This window comes from Leucopleurus acutus (genome assembly GCF_964270905.1).
Source record: "Leucopleurus acutus genome assembly, chromosome: 16".
NCBI classification, from domain to species: Eukaryota; Metazoa; Chordata; class Mammalia; order Artiodactyla; family Delphinidae; genus Leucopleurus; species Leucopleurus acutus.
The window spans coordinates 28,264,521-28,291,338 of record NC_139158.1 but is presented as its reverse complement, the minus strand read 5'-3'; the positions used below and the strand labels follow the sequence as shown (position 1 = coordinate 28,291,338).

Here is a 26,818-nt window from a genome sequence, read left to right as displayed (position 1 = left end):
ATTCATCCCACACAATGATTCAGAATTATTCATTAAGCTTGCTGGAAGGAAGCTGGGTGTTACCTCCATGGGAGTTTGAGGAGGGATGTGCTCTTTAAAAGGATATTTTATAACAACACAATTATCATAATTAAAAGCTACCCTGATATTCTGATAAGTTTTTGACATATTTTTGAGTACTGGCATTTTAGCACAAGGAGATAAATGAGACTGAAATAGTATTAGGGAATAATATTGCTGTGGGGAGAAAAAGCTGGAGGCAGTATTAAATACCATCTGTCATCATCACCCCCAATTTGATCATGGTCTTTAAGTTAATGAATTTCACAGAATGTCACCTGAACTTCCGGCTTTCCAAAATGAGTTCAAGAACGATATGGCTGTGACCTGAGCGATCTCTGGCATTACTGAGTCGTGGGGGCCTGCATTCCCCATGACAGCCCACCTACCTGTGCTCCCAAACCAAGCTGGCCCCTCAGGCTGCCACGGAGCTGTGACTGCATCTCATCCCGATATCTTCCCAATGCTGCCGATGCTTTGTTCTGAGTTTGAAAGGCCATTAAGCAAAGGGCCTGGTTTGGGAAGCCACTCAAACTGACAGGTGACTGCAGGAAGGGCACTCTTCTCTCTGCTTTTGCCTGGTCAATCAGGTCTAAGGGAAGGTCCTAAGGCCAGTGACCAAGAAGAGCACACCTGCCTATAAGTGAAGGTGGTACCTGATGGGAACAGCAGGGGACCACTTGGGAAGAGAGCAACTGACTGCTGGGTGAGCCTGGAAAGTCAGCATGTGGGTCAGAGCAGAGTCACACGCATGGCCTGACCCAAAACCGAAGGACCAGGAGGCTGCATGATGTGTGCCCGACACTGGGAACACACCACACAGAGGCTGTGCCCAGGAGTTCCACCGAGTGGGACCTGGTCTGCTCTGTGCCAGGTGCACAGTGGGTGCTAAACCGAGAAATGAGCTGGGCTGGTTGGCCACCGAGGGAAGGAGCCTGCATCAGAGGTTCATCCTTCACTCATTCCACAAACACTGATGAAGCATTTATTATAGGCTAAGACCCGAGCCAGGCCCCCCCTGCACTCAAGGAGCTGAGAGTCTAGGGGGGCTTCAGACAGGCTGACACTTACAAATGCACTGGGAGCAAGGGAAGCTGAGGAAGAACCTGGCGGGGCAGGGCTGGGGGCACCTCATACAGGAAGTTGAGGCGGCGTTGGCCAGATGAAATGGAAGAGGCAGAGACAGTGACAAAGGGTGAGGACAGCCTTATCCTATGTATGAAGGGGCCTCAGAAGGGCAGATGCTGTTGGGCTACATACTCCTCTGGATGTAGTGGCGAATGGACCAGAATGGGGCAAGAGTGGGGCAGGGGGACCAAGTCAAAGCTGTTGCCACCACCCAGCTGAGAGGCAATGGTGGCCTAAAGAAGTGGACAGGCTGGAGAGCTATTAAAGAGGCAGAATTAAAGGCACATGAAGTATCAATCTTCCTGGGCAAGGAGGCCCTACTGGAGAAGAATCCATCAGAGTTCCAGAACCAGAGGCCATTAAGAGCTGATAAGATTATTTACAGTAGCCAAGACATGGAAGCAACTCAAGTGCCCATCAATAGAAAACTGGATTAAGAAGATGTGATACACACACACACACACACACACACACACACACACACACACACACACAGGAATATTACTCAGCCATAAAAAAGGAATACTGCCATCTGCAGCAACACAGATGGACCTAAAGACTATTATGCCCAGTGACATAAGTCAGACAGAGAAAGACAAATACTATATGATATCACTTATATGTGGAATCTAAAAAATAATACCAATGAACGTATATGCAAAACAGAAACAGACTTACAGACATAGAAAACAAACTTGTGGTTATCAAAGGGGAGAGGGAAGGGAGAAGGGACAAATTAGGGGTATGGAATTAACAGATACCAACCACTATATATAAAATACATAAGTAACAAGGATGTACTGTACAACACAGGGAATTATACCCAATATCTTGTAATAATTTATAATGGAGCATAATCTGCAAAAATACTGAATCACTATGTTGTATACTTGAAACTAACACAGTATTGTAAATCAATTATACTTCTGTTGAAAAATAAAGAGCAGATAAGAAAACTAGTCCCTCTGCTCTGTCTCACGCTCGGCAAGCAACCTCCTGATTATAACTGGGCCTCCCATGCTGTTTTGCCTACGGGAAGAGACTGCACTGCTAGGGTTAAGGGGAGGATTTCAGCCTTGCTCTAAATTAATAAAATGTAAAATAGCTAGCCAACGGGAAGCAGCCGCACAGCAGAGCGAGATCAGCCTGGTGCCTGGTGACTACCTAGAGGGGTGGGATAGGGAGGGTGGGAGGGAGATGCGAGAGGGAGGAGATATGGGGATATACGTATATGCATAGCTGATTCACTTTGTTATAAAGCAGAAACTAACACACCAATGTAAAGCAATTATACTCCAATAAAGATATTTAAAAAAATTTTTTTTTAAATTAATAAAATGCCATTCTGGTGGTAGATATCAGTCTCTGTGAGCTGGGGCAATTGGAGCCCACCTCCGAGACACAGACCAGCTCTGGGGGTGCCGACAAATCCTCCCTGCGCTTACAGGGCTGCAGGCCTGACGGGGGAGGTGGCTGGTGCATCCCAGATGCGATGTCACCCTCTGGGGTTCCTGGTGGGTGGGCAGCAGGATTCCCCCGAGGATGCGCTGTTAGAGCTGGGATCGCCCTCTTTATAAACGTCTCCAGGTCTCAGCATCTGGGGCTGCTCCTGGACCGCATGTGCTCCGTCCTACAGTGGGACACCCAGAACCCCATGCCACTCAAGGATGTGGCTGACAGCAAAGGGCAGCCATGGGGATGGCACTTGCATCATTTAACATTTGATATAAAAGGAATCATTTCAGTGGCACTAAGTGTTCTCTCCGGCATTATTCTCTGTTACAAAATAGTCTCCGTGGTGGTGCTGATGCCATCTTGACACTTCATTTCCTTGTCAACAAAAACAAAAAAAGTTGGTTTTCTGCACCAACTCAAGCAGGGCATAAAATTTCAAAGGCTTTGATAAAAGTTTTCCAACTTCATCTCCATGGAACAGTTGGAAAACGTCTCCAATTATGCAAGCTTTTTGTAAAATGTCTCGAAAATACAGAAGGGCCTATTGTACTTTTCACAAGTAAATGTGAACACATCGAATGCTCAAAGGTGAAAAGAGTGCCAGGATTTTTTTTTAATGAATGCTTGCTACTTATTGGGTCAGGCCCTCTCCCTCTCCCTACCCCCTAACAAATAAAAGAACGCATTGATATTTTAGAGGCGCCCGATGAAGTACTCTCTGGAAAGATCTGAAAGGAGGCATTAGGACCCAAACAAGAGACACAGCAGCCGTCAAAACCGGAATCCTGCCAAGGCAGTGGTAACGCAGGGAACCGGCCGAGAACGCACCATTTCTCGTGAGAGGAAAGCTGCAGGTGCTCCCAGGAGGAGGAATGAGGTGTGTGGGCTGGCGGTGCACACAGCGCCAGCGGAACTGAGATCTCTAGAAACGGAGTGTCCTCACTGTGTGTGTGTGTGCTCACGTATGTGTCATGTGTATGATTAGCTTAAAATTCACAGCAGGGTTAAGATCAGACTAAACAGATTTCTCCTCTTACTTCTGGAGGAGAACTCAGTCCACCTCACTAAAGGAACACTGATGAGGCTCCAGGACCTGCCCTATAGCCACGTTCCAGGATTTCCCGGGTTACATCTAATACTGGTCGGGTTTGGCTCTTAAATATCATCTGCCCTTGGGCAAGTTCCTGCTTCCCAGAGAAATGAGAAAAGATACTCCTGGCATCTTCCTTTGCCTGGGGCACATACAGCCACACTCAGACCAGACCCACCCGGCCCCCCCCCCCAATAACCCCCAACCTGCAGGGTCCCCATCCTCAGCTGTGAGCAGCTATTATGACTTCAGTACTCAGCTTGGGGCTGCTCTAATCCTGTCCAGGCCCCCTCTCACTGAATCCTCACAGCCACCCCACGAGAGAGCTGCTTCTGCTACTCCTACTTTACAGACGAGGAAGCTGAGGCTCGGAGGGTAAGGCAGCTCATCTAAGGCCACACAGCCATGAGTGCCAGAGCTGGGATGAGAATCCAGTCCTGCCCAAAGCCCCCTCCTCTCTCCCCTTTGCCAGGCCGCAGAGGGGCAGCAGAAGGATCTGGACACCTCCTCTCCAGATCACCCAGACACCTGGGGCCCCGGGCCTACCTGCTCGGGAGAACTTGTCTGCCATCTCCTTCCGCACCAGCTTGGTGAGGTTGAAGTAGCTGTCGTCCTCATCGACGCTCTGCAGGAACAGCGGGATGTGCTGGAAGACGATGGCGTGCTGGCACTTCCGCTGCCCTGCGATGCTCAGCTGCTGGTCCAGCCACTGGTCCTGGGCCTGCTTCAAGGCAGGGCACATGGAGGCATCGTATAAGAACTGGGAGTTGAGGACGAGGAACAGGACGCCCCCAACCCAGAAGCTGAAATAGTCATCTCCCCAAGTCTGCTGGAACTCCGCGATGGTCTCGGGGGTGGGGACATTGCCCACGTCATGGTTGCCGCTGACAAGGACCAGTGGGATCTCGCTGTCCACGGTCCTGAGCACCCGCTGCAGGTCCTCCGTCTGCTCCTTCCGCCAGGGCATCCCTGGAAGAGTGAGGGTCATGTCCTGAAACAGCTGAGGCTGTTTGTGCCTTTATAATATCGAATTAGAGAATAATCTAGAAATCCACTCAACTGGACACATGGAAACTGCAAAAAGCAGTCGTATGTTAAAAACAAATCAACAAGTGAGATGGGAACTTCTGTCCTCCTTCCCCTGGAAATTCAGTGTCTAACTGGCCATCTGACCCCAAACTGCTGATTGAGCGATGGTGTAGAGTCATTCTAATTGTAAATATTAGTGAAGCTGAATTTCTATCTTTTATTTAGAAAATAAATATAAATAGTTGTGACTTTTCTGCCCTGTTTCAAGGGGTAATCAAATGCACCCCTGAGGTGTATGGACCCAGCTCTGAACGCTAACCTCAAACGACAGCTATTTAAGATTTTCTTACCATACACACGACCGTGCAGACTGTGTGACCACTTTTATGGGAAAAATTCTTAGAGTCCAAACGGCTACATCAACTGGCATGTGTATCTTGCCAAACCTTCCCCATACAGCGGAAGAGGCATTTTATATTCTACTAGCAGTGTGTTAGAGAGCAGGGGCTCAGTGCCTTAATATGAAGCACATTCCCCCTGGCACTCAGGAGTCAGTGTGGAGATGATTATTTGGACAAACGGTGGGTTCCCTCCTCCCTCAGATTCCTGGCTTCCACGCTTCCTGTAATAATGTATTAAAACCTTAATAAATGGGCTTTGAGATGACCAATTTAATTCCAGATCTGGTTTTTTTTTTGGTGCTAATTTATTCAACAAATATTTATCGAGTACTGACTATGTATAAGGTACTGATTTAGCTACCAGGGTCAGCTGTGAGTCAAAGAGACACAAACCGTTCCTTTCAAACTAGTGAGTCAGACAATCTGTCAAGTAAATTATAGAAGCACACCCATCTGTATCAGATGTTATTAAGCATGATTGAGAAAAGCAAAGCGGGGAAAGGACATGATTCCTGATAGTCCTGCGGAATATAAGCTCAGCATCCTGCAAAGACAGCATATGAAAAATGATGAAAGAGAGAAGCCCACCTTCATGAGGGATGATAAAATTTACCTGAAAAATGCTGCCATGAGCCGATGAAAATTAGACCCCACATTTCATTTCCATCATGAATTAAAAAGAAAGCAGCAAAGTCTTTACAAAGCAATTATAGCTAAGAAAGAAGAACATAAAGCAGAAATAAAGGAATTCAGTTTAGATGGTCAGAAAATGGGCAGATGTGAAATAGGAACTGGTAGAACTAACTCAGGAAAGAAAGAGAGGGAAATGACAAAGCCACTTCAGATTACAACCACAAGATTAGCAGTGAGATTTCCTTTACAGCAAGTATATGCCTGCTTTTCTAAACATCCCATGAGAGTGTGTACAGAATGTGCACTCTGTTGAATACAGAATCCCTCATATTTCCACTCAATCAAACTTGTTAATGGGGTGATTCAAACCTCCTATGTCATTATTCTTTGCTTTTGGCCTATTGATCTGTAGCAGTTTCTGAAAGACCTGGTTAGGTCATCACTCTAATTATGGATCGATCGATTTATCTCGGTAATTCTGCCAAATTTGGTGTTCACTTACTTTTAGCTATGTTGTTAGACACTTAAGAGTTCAGAACACCCATATTTCACTGATATATTTTTATTATTATTTTTATTATTATTAATAAAATAAATAAATGAAGAGAAAATAAAGAGGTAGATCTGCACGGATGTTCTGGAAAGATCTGTAATATATATTAAATTAAAAAGGTAAGACATGGAGGAGTAAAAATCACACATAAATTTTAAAAAGGCTTACACATATTCATATATTATGGATAGAACTTCTCCAAAGATACAAAGGAAACTATCAACTCTGGTTAAATCTGGGAAACAGAAGCGGGGAGTGAAGGAGACTTTCACATTTCGTTGAAAACCTTTTATACTATATTTTTAAAGTTCCTTCCTTTCTTCCTCACTTTTTCCAAGCTTATGTATCAGTTTCATTTTTAAAAAGAATTAAATTTTAGAAAGCTTATGTATTATTTTCATTTTTAAAAAAAGAATTAAAAAAAATCCTTAGCCTCAGGATCCTAAGGATTAAAGAAGATTGAGGGGAGGCCAGTCAGGCGGCTGCATTTCCAGGAGACCCCAATCTCGGGGGTGAGTGGAATCTACTGGGGAAAGGCTGGCTGATCGCCACAGAAAGAGCTCAGGCGAGGGGAGAAGCAGGGCCTGCCTAGCACTGGGGACCAGGAGCCTCTCCCTCAGTGATGCTGGGGATTTGCCTACAGACAGCATCTGCTTCCTCACTGGTCTGGGCTGGCCCTGGGGCTCCTGGTTTGAAGAGGCCATTGACTGATGTTGCTTCCTTAGCTGAACTTGGACTGTGGGTATCTGTGTTGACTCTAAACCCCTCTAAGACCCCACTGGTCTGTTCTTTTCCCATTGGAGAACCTGAACTTGGTGCTCCGGCTCAGAGTGCTGCCTCTCATTACAGTGTCCTGGTCACAGGGTATTATGAAGTCCTGATCCACAGGACAAGGACGTTATAATACACTGGGGTGCAGAGTGTCTCCCATTCTTGATTTTCAAAAGACATTTCATCACAATGCTTCATACACTGGCTGAGAAAGACACAAAGAATGTTCAAGTAGCTAATGACCATACACAGAAAAGTTAAAAATGAGCACCTCAAAAGACAGACTTAGGGGCTTCCCTGGTGGCGCAGGGGTTGAGAGTCCGCCTGCCGATGCAGGGGACACGGGTTCGTGCCCCGGTCCGGGAAGATCCCACATGCCGCGGAGCGGCTGGGCCCGTGAGCCATGGCCGCTAAGCCTGCGCGTCCGGAGCCTGTGCTCCGCAACGGGAGAGGCCACAACAGTGAGAGGCCCGCGTACTGCCAAAAAAAAGACAGACTTATTCAAACCTTGGAAAGGAGACCCAGTCTACAAAGCAATCTACAGTGAAGAGCTGTGAATCATACACAACAGGATGTTTGTTTGTTTCCAAACCTCAGAGGGATGCTGCTCTTGGAGAAATCACAAATAATCCCCAATAACCTGTTAGAAACCATGAAGCCCATCTTCCCTGGATCCCTTCAGTCAAAGATAAGCCTCTCTTGCGCAGCTTTTCCAGGACTTTCTATACCCACCCCCCATCTGGCAAGGTGTGGGTGGGGAGAGTCTGTGACACATGGGTTTGGACCTTGGCTCTTGCCCTTCACAAGCTGTGTGGCCTTGAATGAGTCACCTGGGTCCTCTGAGCCTTGGCCTCAGTATGTGTGAAATGGGAATGATAACCCCACAATTCAGAGGGCAGCGGTAAGGATTCATACCAAGATAATTTCCAGAATTGGGTACAAACAGGTATAGAAAAGGTGATCTGTCTTCCCTCCACCCCACACCTGAATGTAGTAATTCTTCCCTCTTTATCAGTAACCCAACCATGTACACAGAGCAATCAGTGTACCATTTCTGGGGACTTCCCTGGCGGTCCAGTGGTTAGGACTCCGCATTTCCACTGCAGGGGCATGAGTTCGATCCCTGGTCAGGGAGCTAAGATCCTGCAAGCCGTGAGGTGCAGCCAAAAAAAAAAAAAAAAAAATCATTTCTAAAGGAATAAAAACATTCTCCAGGGATATAAATAATTTTTAGGTAAGAATTTCAAAGTGAAGGAGTAAATTCTAGATGGTAAAAAGCCAAGTTTAATGAAAACATCTGCGTTACATTCAACTCATTTGTGTATATCAGAATTTTTTTGTGTGTGGAATTTTTTGTTGTGGGGGGGGGGCTTCCCTGGTGGCGCAGTGGTTGAGAGTCCGCCTGCTGATGATGCAGGGGACACGGGTTCGTGTCCCGGTCCGGGAAGATCCCACATGCCGCTCAGCGGCTGGGCCTGTGAGCCATGGCCGCTGAGCCTGCGCGTCCGGAGCCTGTGCTCCGCAACGGGAGAGGCCACAACAGTGAGAGGCCCGCGTACCGCAAAAAAATAAATAAATAACTAAAAAATAAACACATATAACTAACTGCATGTATATTAATTACACATACATCACACTGCGTGTACGCACACACACACGTTTATGTTTCTAATCAGAAAGTCATTAGAACTGAACAAAACTGGATGACTTTACATAGATGCTGGACAAGCCCAGATGTCTCTGCAAGGCTCATCATCTTCAGGGGATGTGCAGTAGGTTTGGTGAGTACCTGGCATCATTTTTCTCCCCAGGGGATGGCACCCCAGAGAGACTGCTCAGAGCAGTGTGGGGCCAGGCTTTTCTCATCTGTGGCTTTTCCACTGTGGAGAAGGAAGCCTGTGCCCTTAAAAAACAAATTTTGGATTCTCTTCCGTATTCTTCTTAACTGTCCCTGATATCAGACGCCTGTGTGCGGCTTGGCTGCAGCTGCTAGCAAGCCTTTCTCAAAGAGGTGTTCAGGGTCTGTGTTCTCAGCGTTCTCTCCCAGGGATTTGTGTTGCAGCTAAAGAACCTTCTTCTTCTCGGAACTTCCGGCATTAACTTGGGTTTTCAATTTTATACAGGTCTATCAAAGCTTAGTTTACAGCTCAACATGATTAAGCAAAATTATATGTTGTTACTAGGATAAAACTCCCACGCCCGGTTCATTTATTCCACAATTAAACTCTTGCGGGCATGGCACATTAAAAGTAAATATCAGAATGTACCTGGGATGGCTATTCGTGGAATATCGCCATAATATTTCAGAAGCAATGGTAAAACCCTTGGAAGGATGAGATGAACTCTTGGCCATGTAGCTTTTCTCAGGATTGTAACGCACTGCAATTTATTGTTTATTGAGAACCCAAGTGGTTACTTCATTTCCAAGAACAGAGGTGTCCATGTTATTGCCATTTTCCACCCCCAGACTAGGGCTCCAACTCCTGAAGGGAAAATAACCACCACGCGTCACTTAAAGTATATCTCAACCAGAAGTGCAGGCAGCTACTGCAGAAATTTTTGTGCGTACCTGCCAAGCACAAAACATCATGATAATACACATTTGTTTCCCCCTTTGGGGGTAAAGGAAAACAGAAGCTGCTGCAAAGCACCGGACAATATAGCCTGGTTACAGAAAAGATAGAACAAGAAACAAGCATTGAACTCACGTGCTTCCACTTCCCTTGAACCACCCACCCCAGCCAGCAACACACAGTGATGCAAAATCCCACCAGCAGATTACTTATAAGAACCATCCACCTCTGAGACCTTCACAGCATTTTCTCTCCTCTGTGGAGGTCGTCTGAAGAAGAGATACTGCGAAATGATTTCAACAGGGTTATTAATCTATTCACTGTTTTAGTAAGAAGATTTTCTTCCTTTTTAAAATACAAACAAGGAAACCAACGTTCTCTGCAGCAAAGCGACAGGAAAGGATGCTGCTTAGTAAATGAAAATAAGACCTCTATATTCCCCAGTCCCTGAAGGCACAAGAACTCAAACGAGAACTGATGATAACACACTCAACCACTGGCAGGAAGAGTTAAATGAAATAGTGGAAGAGTAGAGAAACAGTCAGGTGAGGTAATGGGCTACTCATTCGGGGGATCTAGAGTGGACTTCCCAGTTCAATACCAGCAGCAGCGAAAAGAACAACAAAATCAAGGCGGCCCTCGAGTAAGCCCATGCTGAGCAGCTACTTGCAAACCAAACGACTTCTCCAGCTGAGGCCGGCGCAGGGGAGGCAGGTGGCTCAGCCTGTGATGGGGAAGGATTTCCTGGCAGACAGACCGCTGCTGCTGCACTCTGTCAAATCCTTTCACACCCACAGAGCCTCCTGCCTGCCCCAGCTCCTAGGTGTACTCTCCCACCTGGGACCTCACACAGACCCTGGCTTCCCCACGGCACCCTCAGGCTGGGCTGTTAAGCGATGGGTGGTCTCCAGCAGCATGTTCTTTGCACAGTGAAGATGCTTGGTAGATATGTGGATGGATTTGGTCTAATTTGACTGAATATAGAAATTAATAGGAGGGACTTCCCTAGAGGTCCAGTGGTTAAGACTTAGCCTTCCAACGCAGGGGGTGCGGCTTCGATCCCTGGTGGGGGAGCTAAGATCCCACATGCCTCAGGGCCGAAGAATCAAAACATAAAACAGAAGGAATACTGTAACAAATTCAGTGAAGACTTGAAAAAGAAATGGTGTACACCAAAAAATCTTAAAAAAAAGAGAAATTAATAGGAAGATACTGGGATATGCATGGAACACCATTTCTCATCCCTCCTCTTCCTAATTTCAGCAGCAGGTTATCGGCGGGGCAGCCTTAGAACCCTTGCTCCTCAGTCCAGGCCTTCTGACAAGAACAGAAGTCCAGCAGCTTCTCCACCCAGTTGCAAACCAACTTCTACACACACACACTGTTTCTCTGGTCTTCTAAAGTCTCTTTTCCTAACAGAGTTGTGGCCAATTTTTAGGCAATTGAAGGCACGACGTATGGCTTCTTGCAATCTGCGAAGCTGTAAACAGGTAGCAGCATCTGCCTCCTATGGACTGAATTGCTCCCACACCCCCAAAATTCATACACTGAAATCCTAACCCCTGTCCAGGAAAGCTAACCCTTTCTCCTCTATTTAAATTCCTCTCTACCCATCCTTTCCGCATCCTAGAACCGGCAAGACCATGTTTCCTCTCCCCTGGTTATAGCTCACTGCCCAGAGGACCGCAATACCCTCCTGACTGGCCCATCTGCCATGAGCACCCCTGGACAAGCTGTTCTCACACAGCCATCGGCATGAGTTTTTTTTTCAGCCAGGCCACCAGCGTGTTGAATCATTCACCTCTCCCGATCACAAACTATTCAAAGTTTCATAAACTTAATCTCATCTTCTTATACTTTATCCCATCTGATCCTCCCATTGTCCCTTTGGTGGCCCAATGGATGGCCTTGTGGCACCTTACGCAAGAGACACCTTCTGAAAACCTTGCCCAATTCACAACTTGCATATTTCCAGACTATGCCTGAAACAGAATGGTACTTCTTACCAGCTGAAGTGGCCCTGCCACTTTGCAAAAGCAACCAAGAGTTTTGTACTTACAGTAAGTCCCCCACATATGAACCTTCAAGTTGTGAACTTTCAAACATGCTAACATGTGTTCGCATGTCCAATCACATAAGTTAGCTCACGCGTCTGGCGCACATTGTCACGAGCGTGTATCCTCTACGAGTGGTTGTGCTTTTGTGTACTTTACTGTCTAGCAGTGTATATAGTAGTACAGTATCTTTATTTCAAGTCCAAGATGTCCAGAAGCAAGCGTAAAAGCAGTGGTGATGTAGCGGGTACTGCTAAGAAGTGCCAAGCAATAACGATGGAAACAAAAGTGAAATTAATTGAGGGAGTGAGTGACAAGAGGAAAAGGAAGTAACTGCAACACTGAAGAGATTCACGACGCAGGAAACGGCAAGGGGACTTTCTTTATTTGAGGAGGCACTGTTAGTTTTTGAGGCACAGGACCCCAACACAGAACGGTACATGAAGGTGGCAGCAGCCGTTCAGAATGCAATCCAGTGCTACCGTGTCATCTGTGACGAGAAAAAAAGAGCTACGACCCAGACATCACTGGATCATTTCTTCAAGAGAGTCAATAGAACTGAATCCACCAAGGGACCAGACCTGTGCCATCCACGTCAGGCGTGAGTGGAACTGCAGCTCGCCCTCGTCTCCTACTGCTGACCATCCTTCAGCTCTACCACCTCCCACCTCCTCTCCCTCCTCCAGTCAGTAGCTCTTCTTGCCTGTCCACTCGATGCCAGCCCCTGTGTGCCAGCTGTACTACTGTACTTTTCAAGGTGCTATACTATAAAATTAAAAATGCCTTTATTTTTTGTTTGTTTTTCATGTATTTGTGTGGAAAGTTTTATAAACTTATTACAGTACAGCACTATATAGCCGATTGTGTTAGGCTCACTTTGTTCGACTCACGAACAAACTGGACTTAACGGACACGCTCTTGGAATGGAACTCGTTCGTATGCAGGGGACTTACTGTACTCATCAATAGCTTCACCAGCTCTAAAATGGCACGGTTCTTGACAAAGGTTTGATTTGAAGGGATTTGTATTACTTCAAAGCTAAAGCATAAAGAGAGGCTTTTTTTTTTTTTTGGTATCACACTATTTGGGGCTCACATAGCATCCATCCCATTGTTCTGTTACCACTGTTTACAGGCAAGCAAACCAAGGCTTACTGCAGTCACAGGGGGAGGGGACGGGGCGTGAGGACTCAGAGCTGAGCTACGTGGAGCCCAGGGCTCAGCCATGGAGGACTGGCCTGGGAATGGGACCATCAGTGGGGCTCACTGCTGGGGACTCAGGGAGTGGGAAGACTCGGTTCTAAATCTCACTCTGTGACCAACTGGCTGTGCTCTTTTGGCAACAATCAATCATAAACATGGCCCGTGCTATCATCAGTGAGGGTTTCTATCTGCCAGGGCACCAAGGAAAGCACTTCACACATAATATTTCATCATGACAACAGTCCTGTCACCATGACACCACTTCTTACTTAACTGTGTGCTGCCCTCATTTCTCCACGTGTAAAGTAGCAATAGGAAACTTGCTGTATCTACTTTCAATGAATGGAAAAAAACAAAAAACAAAGACATGGGACTTCCCTGGCAATCCAGTGGTTAAGACTTCGCACTTCCACTGCAAGGGGCACGGGTGTGATCCCTGGTTGGGGAACAAGATCCTGTATGACGAGCAGTGTGGCCAAAAAACGCACACAAAGAAACCGATGACATAATGTGTACACAGCTAGGTGGCCTGGATAGTGTGAGGAATGAGACGGACACAGTCCCTTTCCTCAGGAAGCTCAGCGTGTGTACACGAGGCTATGCTGGAGCCATCAGGAGGAGGACACTGCTTCCACTTGGTGCTGAGGACCATCCTCGTAGCACCGATCAAGGAACCATCGATTCAGTAACAGCAAAGAACAAACAGCCTTCAGGCTTTCAGCCATAAACAACTTGACCCCTGGGTTTATGAGGTATGGTTAGTACATCCAAATGTGTGCCAAATATAGGGGGATTCTAGACATTCTTGAAATATATCCATTTAATCTGTTTAATCATTCAGACAGGCACTGCAGGTCATGGTAATAGGGAATATAGAGTAGCAAATCCTTTGACCAAAGCATCAAATCTGCCAAAGGGAGGTCGCTGGAATTGTAGGGGAGATTCTGGGTATCAAAACCAATCTTTTTAAGCATTCCATTCTGATGGAGTAATGTCATTTCTCCAAATAAAGATGAGGCTCTACAGTTTCTGAATTCATCATAATTCTGCACTTATGAACATTACAGTATGGATTTACTAACTTGCAAAGTTTACAAATTATCCCCTTTGTAGCATCCAGCAGTATTAAAAGAAAAGGGGAAGACACTAGAATTATAAAACTTTTTTTTTTTTTTTTTGCGGTACGCAGGCCTCTCACTGTTGTGGCCTCTCCCGTTGCGGAGCACAGGCTCCAGACGCGCAGGCTGAGCGGCCATGGCTCACGGGCCCAGACGCTCCGCGGCATGTGGGATCCTCCCGGACCGGGGCACGAACCCATGTCCCCTGCATCAGCAGGCGGACTCTCAACCACTGTGCCACCAGGGAAGCCCTATAAAACTTCTTTTAACCTCTTAGAGTGGTCTTCATTTTAAAAATGTACTGTGGGGGGACTTCCCTGGTGGCACAGTGGTTAAGACTCTGCACTCCCAATGCAGGGGTCCCAGGTTTGTTCCCTGGGAACTAGATGCAGGGGTCCCAGGTTTGTTCCCAGGGAACTAGATCCTACATGCACACCGCAACGAAGAGTTTGCATGCCACAACTAAAGAGCCCACATGCTGCAACTAAGGAGGCTGCCTGCCACAACTAAGACCCAGCACAACCAAATAAATAAATTAAATAAATAAATATATATTTTTTAAATGTACTTTGGGGACTTCCCTGGTGGTGCGGTGGTTAAGACTCTGCAGTCCCAATGCAGGGGCCCAGGTTCGATCCCTGGTCCGGGAACTAGATCCCACAGGCATGCCACAACTAAGAGTTCGCATGCCACAACTAAGGAGCCCGCCAGCCACAACTAAGACTGGGAGCAACCAAATAAATAAATAAAATAAACAAAATAAATATTAAAGAAAAATGTATTGTATGCAGAAGTTCCTTCATGAACTGGCTGTTTGGAATGTAACTAGGCTTTGTCACAGAAATAACACTGTAATTGGTGATTAGATCTCAGGCCAAATCACAAAAACCTAGTTTTTTTCATCACAACACGGATGAATGTATTAATTCAACTACATAAGAGTTATAATCAAGCTTTTCTCCCTAGCCACTCTGTTTACTTTCTAGTAAAACATTTGAGATTTCTGTTTTTGTTGCCAGATTCTGTGTCTTTTCTTCCCTTCAAAATTCTCTTACCAGCTAGCATAGGAAACTAACCACTATTTATACCCATAGGTAACAATGATCATAAGGGAATTTAATACACTAGACGAGAGAAATGTATTATGTAAGGTAGTAAGTATATTAAATGCATCTGATTAGAGGGTCGATAAAGGTATAATCGTGGTTATTTATACTTCGAAATATTATTTGTTACATTAGAAGTAAGCTGTATGAAATCAGTGGTTTTGGGATAACATATCTCTGATATATGATGAAGCAGGGAAGATAAAGATAAAGGGTCTGCAGGCTGATTATATTCTTGAGACTCTGAAGAAAGAGTCAGGTAAGCCAAGGTCACTATTTGAGTTTGACCAAGTGAAGCATATAACTCTCCTGGTTACTCAAAAGCTCACTCTATAAGAAGCAATAACAAACATAATATCAGCTCTCATTCATGGAATTCTAACCATGTGCTAATTAGCACCTGCATGACTGCACCCTGACGAGCCTGTTACTTTACTACAACACAGGACACATCTGGTTGACCAGCTGACTGGGGCCCCTCCTCATGCTAATACTATTCTAATGAGTAAAACCATATCAGATGAAGTGAACTGTAACCAGGGGATAAGAAACATGGTCGTGCCAGTTCTGTGATGCAGGAGGGATGGATAAAGAGGAATTTAAGCACAGGACAAAGGGTTAGCTCTCCTGAGGAAGAGCCTGAGTGGTAAATGGACGGGGACATCCAGAGTCTGGGAGCCTGGGAGCACCTCAGGCACTGAGGGTGCCTGTCACCTTGTCTGCCTCATGGTCACCACCACTGTCAGCAAAGATGTCTGGGACTCCTTGCTGCCATCCTGCCCTGCCAGTTGCCATCTCTGCATAGGAAGGAGGCCCCACAGGGGGCCCAGAGGGTCAGTGGGGGTCAACATACACCACTGGTTCTTTGGGAAAACATGATCTGACTCCCAATTCACAGCTCTAGGAGTTCCACTGTGCCTCCTGGTCCTGGTGTACAAACCAAAATGGTGAAGAAGTTTCAAGGGCAATGGGAACACCTGGGACACACGCTTGGGATATTACAAGATTAAATGTTGGGATGCTACAAGGTTAAATATTGGGATGCTACAAGGTTAAATGTTGGGATGCTGCAAGGTTAAATGCTGTGATACTACAAGGTTAAATGTTGGGATGCTACAAGGTTAAATGCTGGGATGCTGCAAGGTTAAATGCTGGGATGCTGCAAGGTTAAATGCTGTGATACTACAAGGTTAATGTTCGGATACCACAAAGTTAAATGTTGGGATGTTACAAGGTTAAATGTTGGGTCATTGCAAGGTTAAATACTGGGATACTGCAAGGTTAAATGTTAGGATGCTACAAGGTCAAATTCTGGGATGCTACAGGTTAAATGTTGGGATATTACGAGATTAAATACTGGGATATTACAAGGTTGAATGTTATAGTATTCGGATTTGCCTGGACTTGGACATTATCTGATCAGCTTAAAAATCCTAAATACAATAGTATACTCAGAGTTTTACAAACTGAAGAAAAAAACTTAAGGGAAAGAATCCTAACAGACTATACCTTCAGTTTGTGTTCGTTATTAATCACTATATATGATAAAGACATGGAATCATAATGATCTTATTATTGTGTTCACAATGCAGAACGCAGAAAATAATGTCTACAGTAGCTGTGAAAGGCTGACAGTCACAAAACCACGTTTTTAATAAAACCATTAAGCAGAAATGACTCAGAAAAAACACAGGGATAATTATGTTTGGTGAGACTGAGAGAGCTAAAAGCCATCTTAAAATCACAACAGAGGGGCTTCCCTCGTGGCACAGTGGTTAAGCATCTGCCTGCCAATGCAGGGGACATGGGTTCGATCCCTGGTCCGGGAAGATCCCACACGCCGAGGAGCAGATAAGCCCGTGCACCAAAACTACTGAGCCTAAGCTCTAGAGCCCACAAGCCACAACTACTGAAGCCCACGTGCCTAGAGCCCGTGCTCCGCAACAAGAGAAGCCACCGCAATGAGAAGCCCGCGCACCGCAAGGAAGAGTAACGCCTGCTCGCCGCAACTAGACAAAGCCCATGCGCAGTAACGAAGACCCAACGCAGCCAAAAATAAATAAAATAAATTTTTAAAAAGTAAACAAAAAAAATCACCACAGAGGCTTCCAGTTAAAGATGGTGGATTGAAAACACACACTTAGCTCTGTTCCTTCCACAAATCCTACTGCAAAGACAGTAAATTTCCCAGGACAGAGATAACAGGGGAAGAGAAAACAGCCACAGATATTTGGAAACCAGAAAGCAGATGGACAAGTGGTAATGGGCTTAGCCGATTTATAAAGGTAAATATTCATCTGGCAGTGGGAAAAGTCAAGAAGCAAATGGCTTGGTACAACCACTTTGGAAAACACTTTGGTGGTATTTACCAAAGCTAAACCTACATCTTCCTGATGGCCCAGCAATTCCACTCCCATGAATACACTCAAGAAAATGAGTGCACAGGTCTATTAAAAGACATGAACAAGAATGTTTATGGCAGCTTTATTCATAGGAGTCCCAAAAGAGAAATGACCCAGATAACCGTATCAACAGTGGAATGAGTAAATAAGCTATATAATAACTAGATGGATACTATATAGCAATAACAAAGAACTAATTGCTGCTACATGCAATAACATGGATGAATCTTCGACATTATGTACAGTAGAAGCCAGAAGAGTACATACTGTATGGTTCTGTTTTTATTAAGTTCAAGAACAGGCAAAACCAACTGATAGTGACAGAAAGGTTATTGATAGAGAAGAGACACGAGGGAGGATTCTGGCGTGTGGCAAATGTTCTCCATCTCTGAGTGGTGGCTAAGGGTGGACTCACATTTTCAAGCTCTTCACTTCGCATTGATTGCATTTCACTTTATTTATACTAAATCTCAATTTTTCAAAAAAAAGTAAAGAAAGTGAATGAAAAGAAAAAAACTTTGCTTTGGGATGTCCCTGGTGGCGCAGTGGTTAAGAATCCGCCTGCCAATGCAGGGGACATGGGTTCGAACCCTGGTCCGGGAAGATCCCACATGCCGCCAAGCAACTAAGCCCGTGTGCCACAACTACTGAGCCTGCCATTCTAGAGCCTGCAAGCCACAACTACTGAAGCCCATGCACCCTAGAGTCCACATGCCTCAACTACTGAGCCTACACACCACAACTACTGAAGCTCACACGCTCTAGGGCCCGCGAGCCACAACTATTGAGTCTGCGTGCTGCAACTACTGAAGCCCACACGCCTAGAGCCCATGCTCCAAAACAAGAGAAGCCACTGCAATGAGAAGCCCGCGCACCGCAACGAAGAGTAACCCCCCGCTCGCTGCAACCAGAAAAAGCCCGCATGCAGCAATGAAGACCCAATGCAGCCAAAAAAATAATAAATTAAAAGAAAAAAAGGCAATAAAGTTAATCAGCCCCTAATACCTTGGTGCACTGATGAGGAGGACACAAGGTAATTATAAAAACAAAACAAAGAAAAACAAACAAAAGAACTCTGCTTTACATTACAGAAACCTCACAGGCCCAGGAATTTGTGGTGACAGGTATCCTTGGAAATGGGAGTAAAAGAGCCAAAAAAGAAAGACCTACAGACACCGATACTGGGGACAGGGGGAGCCTTCACTATGGTGAAGATCATGGAATACAAGCCCTCCTACAAAAAGGGTCCAATCAGCTTTCTAGTGCTGCACTGGTTTTGTGTGTGTGCTACACCCTTAAACTAGCAGGCAGCCAGGTCAACAAGACACCTAAGGAAAGTGTACAACAAACAACCAAAATGGGAGGAAACAGACTATTTGTGGAGAAAAAATAAAACTATCATTAATATTCTCTGAGAGGGAAAAGAAGATATTGCCTCCACTAAACAATGGTAGGATGCTTTTTTTTTTTTGCTGTACTCGGGCCTCTCACTGTTGTGGCCTCTCCCCTTGCGGAGCACAGGCTCCGGACGCGCAGGCTCAGCAGCCATGGCTCACGGGCCAAGCCGCTCCGCGGCATGTGGGATCTTCCCGGACCGAGGCACGAACCCCTGTCCCCTGCATCGGCAGGCAGACTCTCAACCACTGCGCCACCAGGGAAGCCCCATAGGATGCTATTTTTAAAAGGCATTTAATGACCAAAAAAGCTCTTGGAAATAAAAACTATGGTAGCAGAAATGAAAATCTCAGTAGAAAGCTTAAAAGATAAAGTTGAGGAAATATCTCAGAAAGTACAATATGCAAGGAAATGGAAAAACAGGAAATAATATTTGAGGACAAGTATAGGAAGTGCAGCATCCGAAGAATTCAAGTACCAGAGACTATAGAAAAAAATCACAGAGGGAAAATCATCAATGAAATAATTCAAAAAGATTTCAGAACCAAAGGCATGACTTTAAACAGATTAAGCAGATTCACACAAGGTACATCACAGCGTTATTTTAGAATCCTGGATACAAAGAGAAGATCCTACATGTTGCCAATGCCACATAAAGGATCAAGAATCAGAACAGAATCAAACATCTTAATATGCATATTGAGCGAGCAAAGGCAAGGAAGCAAGGCTTTGGAAATTCTGAGAGAACGATGACTCCTTACCTAACATTCTATACCCAGCCTAACTACCAAACTACCAACTTAATGTGAGGGTAGATTGAAGATATTTTCAGATATAATTTCTTCTCCAGAAGCTGCAAGAGGATATAATCCATCTACAAAGGAAAGAAAAGAGGATGCAACATGAGAGAGAGGTAGTCAGTCCCTCGAATAGGAATGGAAATCCTAAGATGGCAGCTGTTAGAGAATAACCGGTGAGGAAACAGAGGGCTTTAGGAGAAATTTCTTCAAGAAGCTGAAACTGATAGAATGCCTAATATTTTTTTAATGTATTGACATATCTTCCAAAGGTATGTGCACCTAAACCTTTTGAAGGAGAGATTGAGGTTGATCCAGTACATTTAAAAAACTAAGAAATTTTATTTTAAAAATGCAAATAAAATCTGCAGAAGAAATAATCATGGCTTATTAAATGGCTCAGCTGTGAGTAGTGTTTAAAATACTGTATATATAGATGAACTATTAGAAACACTAAATACCAATATAACCAAAATTAGGATTTAGCGAAGATGCAAATTCAATAAACAACAATAAGGAGATCCAGAAATAGCAGCATAAACATGTTATTTAGAATTATGTATGTGATTGTAAACAAAATTAGCTAAAATCATTGACAGTGGTGGCCTCTGGGAAGTGACCAATGGGCAGGTGAGAAGTCGTGAGCTATGCTTCTCACCACATCCTGTGTACGATCTGACTCATTAACCTGTGTGCATATATAACACTGACAAAGATGAAAAACTAAATCAATAAAAGCAAAACTTTCTATTATAACTCTATTTTTGTTTTCTATAAAATAGCGAGTCTATAACCTATATAAATCACTACACAATAATTTTTATAATTAAAAAAATCACTTTCCTGTCCCTGAAGGCATGTAAATGTCTGGCTCCACAAGGTAGTTCAACTCCCCGAGGTGTCTGTAGGGTCCTCATGACCCCTCATCAGAGCAGATGAGGAAAGCGGCGGAAGCTGAACACAGAGGGTCACAAATCACAGTGGGCACCCCATGAAGACCACAAAGCACGTGAGCCCCTGGGCAAACAGAGATCAGCCAGGGCCTGAGATGAAAGGGCTCCTGTCTTACCTGTGCTCAACCACTCTCCCGCACCCAGCACCAGACTTCAGAGAGCAGTCAAGGCAGGGAAATGCAGGATGTGGGGTGAGCCCTGCCAACAGGCAGAGAAGTGGGGTCTTCTGAATGTCTGAAGACTAGAGTCACTGCCATCACAGGTATACAGATGTCCGGGAGACCCTGGGTACAACTCCTTTTCATGGGCCTGAAAATCTGCTTCTCTGATGCACTCCATGGAACGATGATTATTTTTCCCTTTTCATCTCTTGGGAAAAGAGAGGGGATGAGCAGCCTATGACCATAAAGCAATTTGCACCGAGATCCAGGTGCCCCTTCCCCAAAGATAAATTACACGCAGTGTAGCAGTATGTCTAATTATACTGCCTGCTTTATAGGACTGTTATGAAGACGAAGTGAGTTCATCCTTGCAAAGCACTTAGAACAATGCCTGGCACCTAGCGAGCTGTATAAATGTTAGTTATATAAATAAAATAAAATGAGGGAAGAGAATATGGCGTGTTTGCAAAGGTGTTATGAGAAGTCTCCATCCACAGGCTGATGAAGTGTTTCTATAAGAGTTTAAACAGGGCCTGCCCCCTCAGGGCCCCAGTGAGGAGAGAAAGTTATACTTGGATTAAACCAAATGGTGGAAGAGAGGTAGGCCTGGATAACCTTATGGGCCACCGTTTCAGCCCTAGGGGGAGGTATAAGTACAGCAGACCACTTCCCAGCTTCGAAACAAGAGCCCCTGGGCCCTTGGTGCCTGACTGAAGACTTCTGTGTTCTGACTTTGTTGCACTGAGGTAGGCATGGGAGAGTGGGGGCTGGGAGGGGGCCCCTACGTCCAGGGTGGCTTTGACCTTCAGAGAACCATCTTCCCAATCAGTGGGCTACATATCCCAATATTGCTTAGCACTGTCCACAGGTGAGGGGAAGCCTTAAATACCTTTGGATTCTGGCTCTTGTGGTCTAGAAACTTCCAGTGTTTAAAAGAATCAAAGTAAATACCCAGAGAGAAGACTACATACAAAGAAAATGGAGGAGTGACTTAGATTTAATACTCCCCCATCAGCTTAATAAAAATTTACTAAACGACTACTCTGGACCCAGCACTATGCTAGGCCCAAAAACAGAGATGAAAACAGAACAAAGAAAAATTCTTGCCCTCTTGGAACTTACACAGTAGTGGAGAGAGAGAGAGACTATCAGTGCAGTTAATAGGGACTTCCCTGGTGGCACAGTGGTTAAGAATCCGCCTACCAATGCAGGGGTCTGGGAAGATCCCACATGCCGTGGAGCAACTAAGCCCATGCACCTGCACTCTAGAGCCCGTATGCCACAACTACTGAAGCCCATGCTTCGCAACAAAAGAAGCAACTGCAATGAGAAGCCCGCGCACCGCAATGAAGAGTAGCCCCCGGCCCCGCTCGCTGCAACCAGAAAGCCCACGTGCAGCAATAAAGACCCAATGCAGCTCCCCCCAAAATTAATTAATTAATCTTTAAAAAAGTATGCTTAATAAGTAAAAAAAATGTAGGATGTTAGATGGTACTAACTGTTATGGAAAAAAATCAGGCAGGGTAGGTGTTAAGGAGAGCCGGTCGGGATGGGAACAATTATAATTTTAAAATCAGAGACAATCTCAACGAAAAGATGACATGAGAATAAAGACTTGAGGGTAAGACAACAAATAACCGGAGGATCGGCAGGAGTTCAGGTACCGGAAGAAGGCAAAGGAGGAAGATGGAACAGTTTTCAGGAAGAGGGAACAGTATGTGTGAGAACAGGATGTCAAAGGAATGCGGCCCAGTGAGGAAGCGAAAAGCAGTTGGTATGGCTGGAGGCCAGAGTGCTCAGGGGAGAGGGACAGGAGGTGCAGCAGGCAGGGCCAGATCAGGCAGAGCCTTGTGGCCCACCTTAGGGACCTGGCTGGATTCCAAGAGCAATGGGCAGCCCCCGAAGGGTTTTAAGCAGGGATGGGCATGTTCAGGACTGAGGTTTCAAATAAAAAAGAACTAAATAATGCCATCTGTAGCAACAGGGATGGACCTAGACATTATCATACTAAGTGAACTAAATCAGACAGAGAAAGACAAATACGTGGTATCATACATATGTGGAATCTAATTTTAAAAATGATACAGATGAAACTGCTGTGGCCTCTCCCGTCGCGGAGCACAGGCTCCAGACGCGCAGGCCCAGCGGCCATGCTCATGGGGGCAGCCGCTCCGAGGCATGTGGGATCCTCCCGGACCAGGGGAGGAACCCGCGTCCCCTGCATCGGCAGGCGGACTCTCAACCACTGCGCCACCAGGGAAGCCCCAGACTCACAGATTTTAAAAACAAACTTATGGTTACCAAAGGAGAAAGGGTGGGGGAGGGATAAATTAGGAGCTTGGGATTAACATACACACACTACTACATATAAAATAGATAATCAACAAGGACCTACTGTAGAGCACAGGGAACTCTACTCAATATTCTGTAATAACCTATATGGGTAAAAATCTGAAAAACAATGAACATATGTTTATGTATAACTGAATCACTTTGCTGTACACCTGAAACTAACACAACATTTTAAATCAACTCTACTCCAATAAAATTAAAAACAAAACTCTCCAGCTGCAATGCTCTTACTGCCCACACCTTTTCTGAAGAATGAAAAGTTAACAGAGGGTCTAAGTTTACCGTTGCCTTACCAAAGGATTCTATTAACCATGTGCGGCTGCAGGGACCAGAGGGGCCGGCTGAGCCACAAGAAGAAAAGGGACACTGGAGATGGGTGGCAATGGAGCTCGAAGCCACCAGATGGAGACCAGAGAGGAAACAGCGGAAGGGAACAGCTGGAGGAAACACGTGAGGAATTTTCTGACTCCTTGGTATTCATCCTCTTGGTGTCAGGGGACACCTGCCTGCAAGACTGAAGGATCTGGCTGGTTTTTTAAATATAAAAATTACCAAGGAAAAGTCATCATGACAATAAGAATGACTGATGCTCATCTGTGATAAACTGTTAACATGGTATTTGATGCAGTAGAGGGCCTGTTAGCAGATGTGTCAGGATGTAGGTTATTCTTCCTTTGGAAAACGTTAGCAATTCAAGGCTCACATCACAACATCCATGAGATAATCCAAACATGTATCAATAAAGGAGGGTATGTGTGGGGAGTGGAGGGTGAAGAGGAGTTCCTTAAGCTATGGATATGGAATGGCAGGCACCCTTCCGTTATAAATAATTTTCTATAAAGAGCCAGATGCAGTGCCAAAGGCAGGAATAAAGGAATGCACAATTCAAAGGCTGTGCTCACTTTCGGTAAAGACAGCCTCAGACCACTCTATGCTCACCATCGAGCCACCCTCTGTAGCACCCGAGCCTGCAAATCTACAACCTCATCCCCACGATGAGAGAGGAAAGCATGGCTGGTTTGTAGTCACACTATTCTCTAAGAGACCAGTTGCCTGGAAAAGCCCAGGCATGCCCACACGACAGAGCAAAACAGGGAAGGATCTTGAAGTTCTTTTCAATGCTTGGTTAGTAACAGGCCCGGGAACTGGACTCACATGTACAAAGCCGCTGGAAGACTGGCAGGCTTTCTGCTAATGAACATGTGAGTTATCTGCAGAGAAATCATCAGACTCAAGCCTCTATAAGGCAGCAATTATTTCTGTGTTGGAAACAACCACTTGCAAACTCCAGAAGCACTTTAGGCTATTTGACAATAGTGACACAATCATATGCAGGTTCATATAGGCAGAGAGAAAGAAAATGAAAGGTCACAGGCAAGAGCTCAGAACTGGAAGAAAAACACAAGGTACCAGTTCTTAATTCTTCTTCATAACACAGGGCTGGGATACACCCTGCAGATTTGTTGCTTAAAAAAAAATCACTCCTCAAATTACACATTCCACGTAGGAGGAAATGATGTCTTTTGAAGGAAATAGATGACATTTTTTTCTAAAAATTAAAAAAATCGCTCATCTGATGGGTTCTCATAGTTGTAGCACCCATCATATCACAGAGTAGAATACATTATTTGCCAGGGCTTGAACTGCAAAACCAAAACAAACATAACCAAAAATATTTTCTCCATCCTAACTTTAGCATCAGCCCCGGCCGCGGAAATTACAGTATCCCTCCCCAGACACGCGCTGCACTCACTCAGAATCCTAGTAGCTGTCAGTTTGGTACTCTGCAGCTCTGAGGGCCCTGGTTCAGGTGTTTGTGAGTCACTCTATTTGGAGGTAATGTGAACAGAAACGTTGGGAAGAGGAAAGGAGGAATGAGGATGGCCAAGCAGAGGGTGCATTTTCCCACTGCTGTCTTGGTAAATTTGGACTTGAGGTCAGCACCCTAGTGCCCGCTGGGCAGGAGGAAAATCAAGACATATAAAACGGGCCAAGAAGACAGGAAGCAATCACAGTGAACCATAAAATGAGGAAGACACTGAACATTCAGAAAGAGAACAAACATTGCTGGAGTAAAGGGGACACTGGCAAAGAGAGGACGATACCTACCTTAGTATGAACCACCACAGAACACATTTTTACCAAACCTTCTTAAAATGAAAAGGCAGATCCTGAAGCATCTCTAATCAAGAAAATGTTTCTATTTTGAAGTATAAAAAATAGTATTGAAAATAGTTTTACTTAAGGGGATCTACCATTGTTAATGAGCATTTAAATAAAAATTATGAATGATGGTGTGTTCTTAATGAAGAAACACTATGCAGCCATTCACAATGATGCTTATAATAACAAGGAGGTTTGTTTATGTTCCATGAAAACTCGCAGCACGTAAAACTGCAAATAATGTATGAACTCAGCTGTGCCAAAAAGATTTAAGAAAATATTAGGAAGGACATATGCCAAAAATGTTAATAGTTACTGTCTCTGGGTAGTATAGAATTATGAGTGATTTTTCTCATTATTCTTCTTCCCAAATTTCTTTCAACTGAGCATCTATTACTTTTATAATCACAAAAACCACACACATTAAAAAACATGTTGCAGGGATGAAATGTCTCTACATATTTTAGTTCACAAATGCATAACTATAAGCTGTGAACATGAATATAGATGATCCTTGTTTCATTTATCCTGAAATAAGAATGCTGGGGTTGGGCTTCCCTGGTGGCGCAGTGGTTGAGAGTCCGCTTGCCGATGCAGGGGACACGGGTTCGTGCCCCGGTCCGGGAAGATCCCACATGCCGCGGAGCACCTGGGCCCGTGAGCCATGGCCGCTGAGCCTGCGCGTCCGGAGCCTCTGCTCCGCAACGGGAGACGCCACAACAGTGAGAGGCCCGCATACCGGGAAAAAAAAAAAAAAAAAAAAAAAGAATGCTGGGGTTTTCCAGAATAATAAAGGGCAGAAGCTCCTGGCAACAGGAAAAGATTATGCAAATTACTTAGTCTTAAAAGAGTATGGACTAACCATGGGGTAAATGCTTATTAACTAGCCTACCATACAAGGCCCTGTACTAAAAATTATAACCCTGCTCTTAGAATGAATGTCACCTCATTAGACCCCAAATATCAAATTACAGCTGCAATATTATTAGTGACCTGTTTTTGCCAAAACATGTTTAATGTAGAAGCTTAACTCTGTCAGGCTAACAATCATTGCGCCCTGGTAGAAAAAAAATCAAATGCAGGAGTCTTCATGGGATCAGCTGTAATCATCCCAGAGGCAGTGTAGCATCGTGGAAGGTGAGATCCGGAGGGATGGAGGGAGGGAGTGAGGGAGGTTCGGGTTTGAGCCTTGGTTCTGCCACTTACAGAGCTTCATAACCTTAGGCCAGTCATTTATTCTTCCTGAGATTCCATTTCTAATTGCAAAATAAGTATAATAATGTCTACCTTGCCAGAACTGCCATGAGAATAAGAAAAATGTATCTGAGAGTGGCTAACGGCTGGCTCACACAACAGTGGATGAGTGAACAAAAGAACAAATAACCAAAGCAGGTGGGTTTTTCCTACTCATCCACTAACACC

At 44.9% G+C, this 26,818-nt stretch overlaps 1 protein-coding gene across 2 annotated transcripts in view; it reads right to left on the bottom strand.

Moving 5' to 3' along the window:
* CPPED1 (calcineurin like phosphoesterase domain containing 1) overlaps positions 1–26,818 on the bottom strand; it is a 115,337-nt gene that overhangs the window by 35,732 nt on the left and 52,787 nt on the right. For both annotated transcript variants that reach the window (XM_082858194.1, XM_082858195.1), the window contains one exon: positions 4,280–4,702. In XM_082858194.1, coding sequence (XP_082714320.1) covers positions 4,280–4,702 — 423 coding nt within the window. The remainder of the gene's footprint in view (positions 1–4,279; positions 4,703–26,818) is intronic.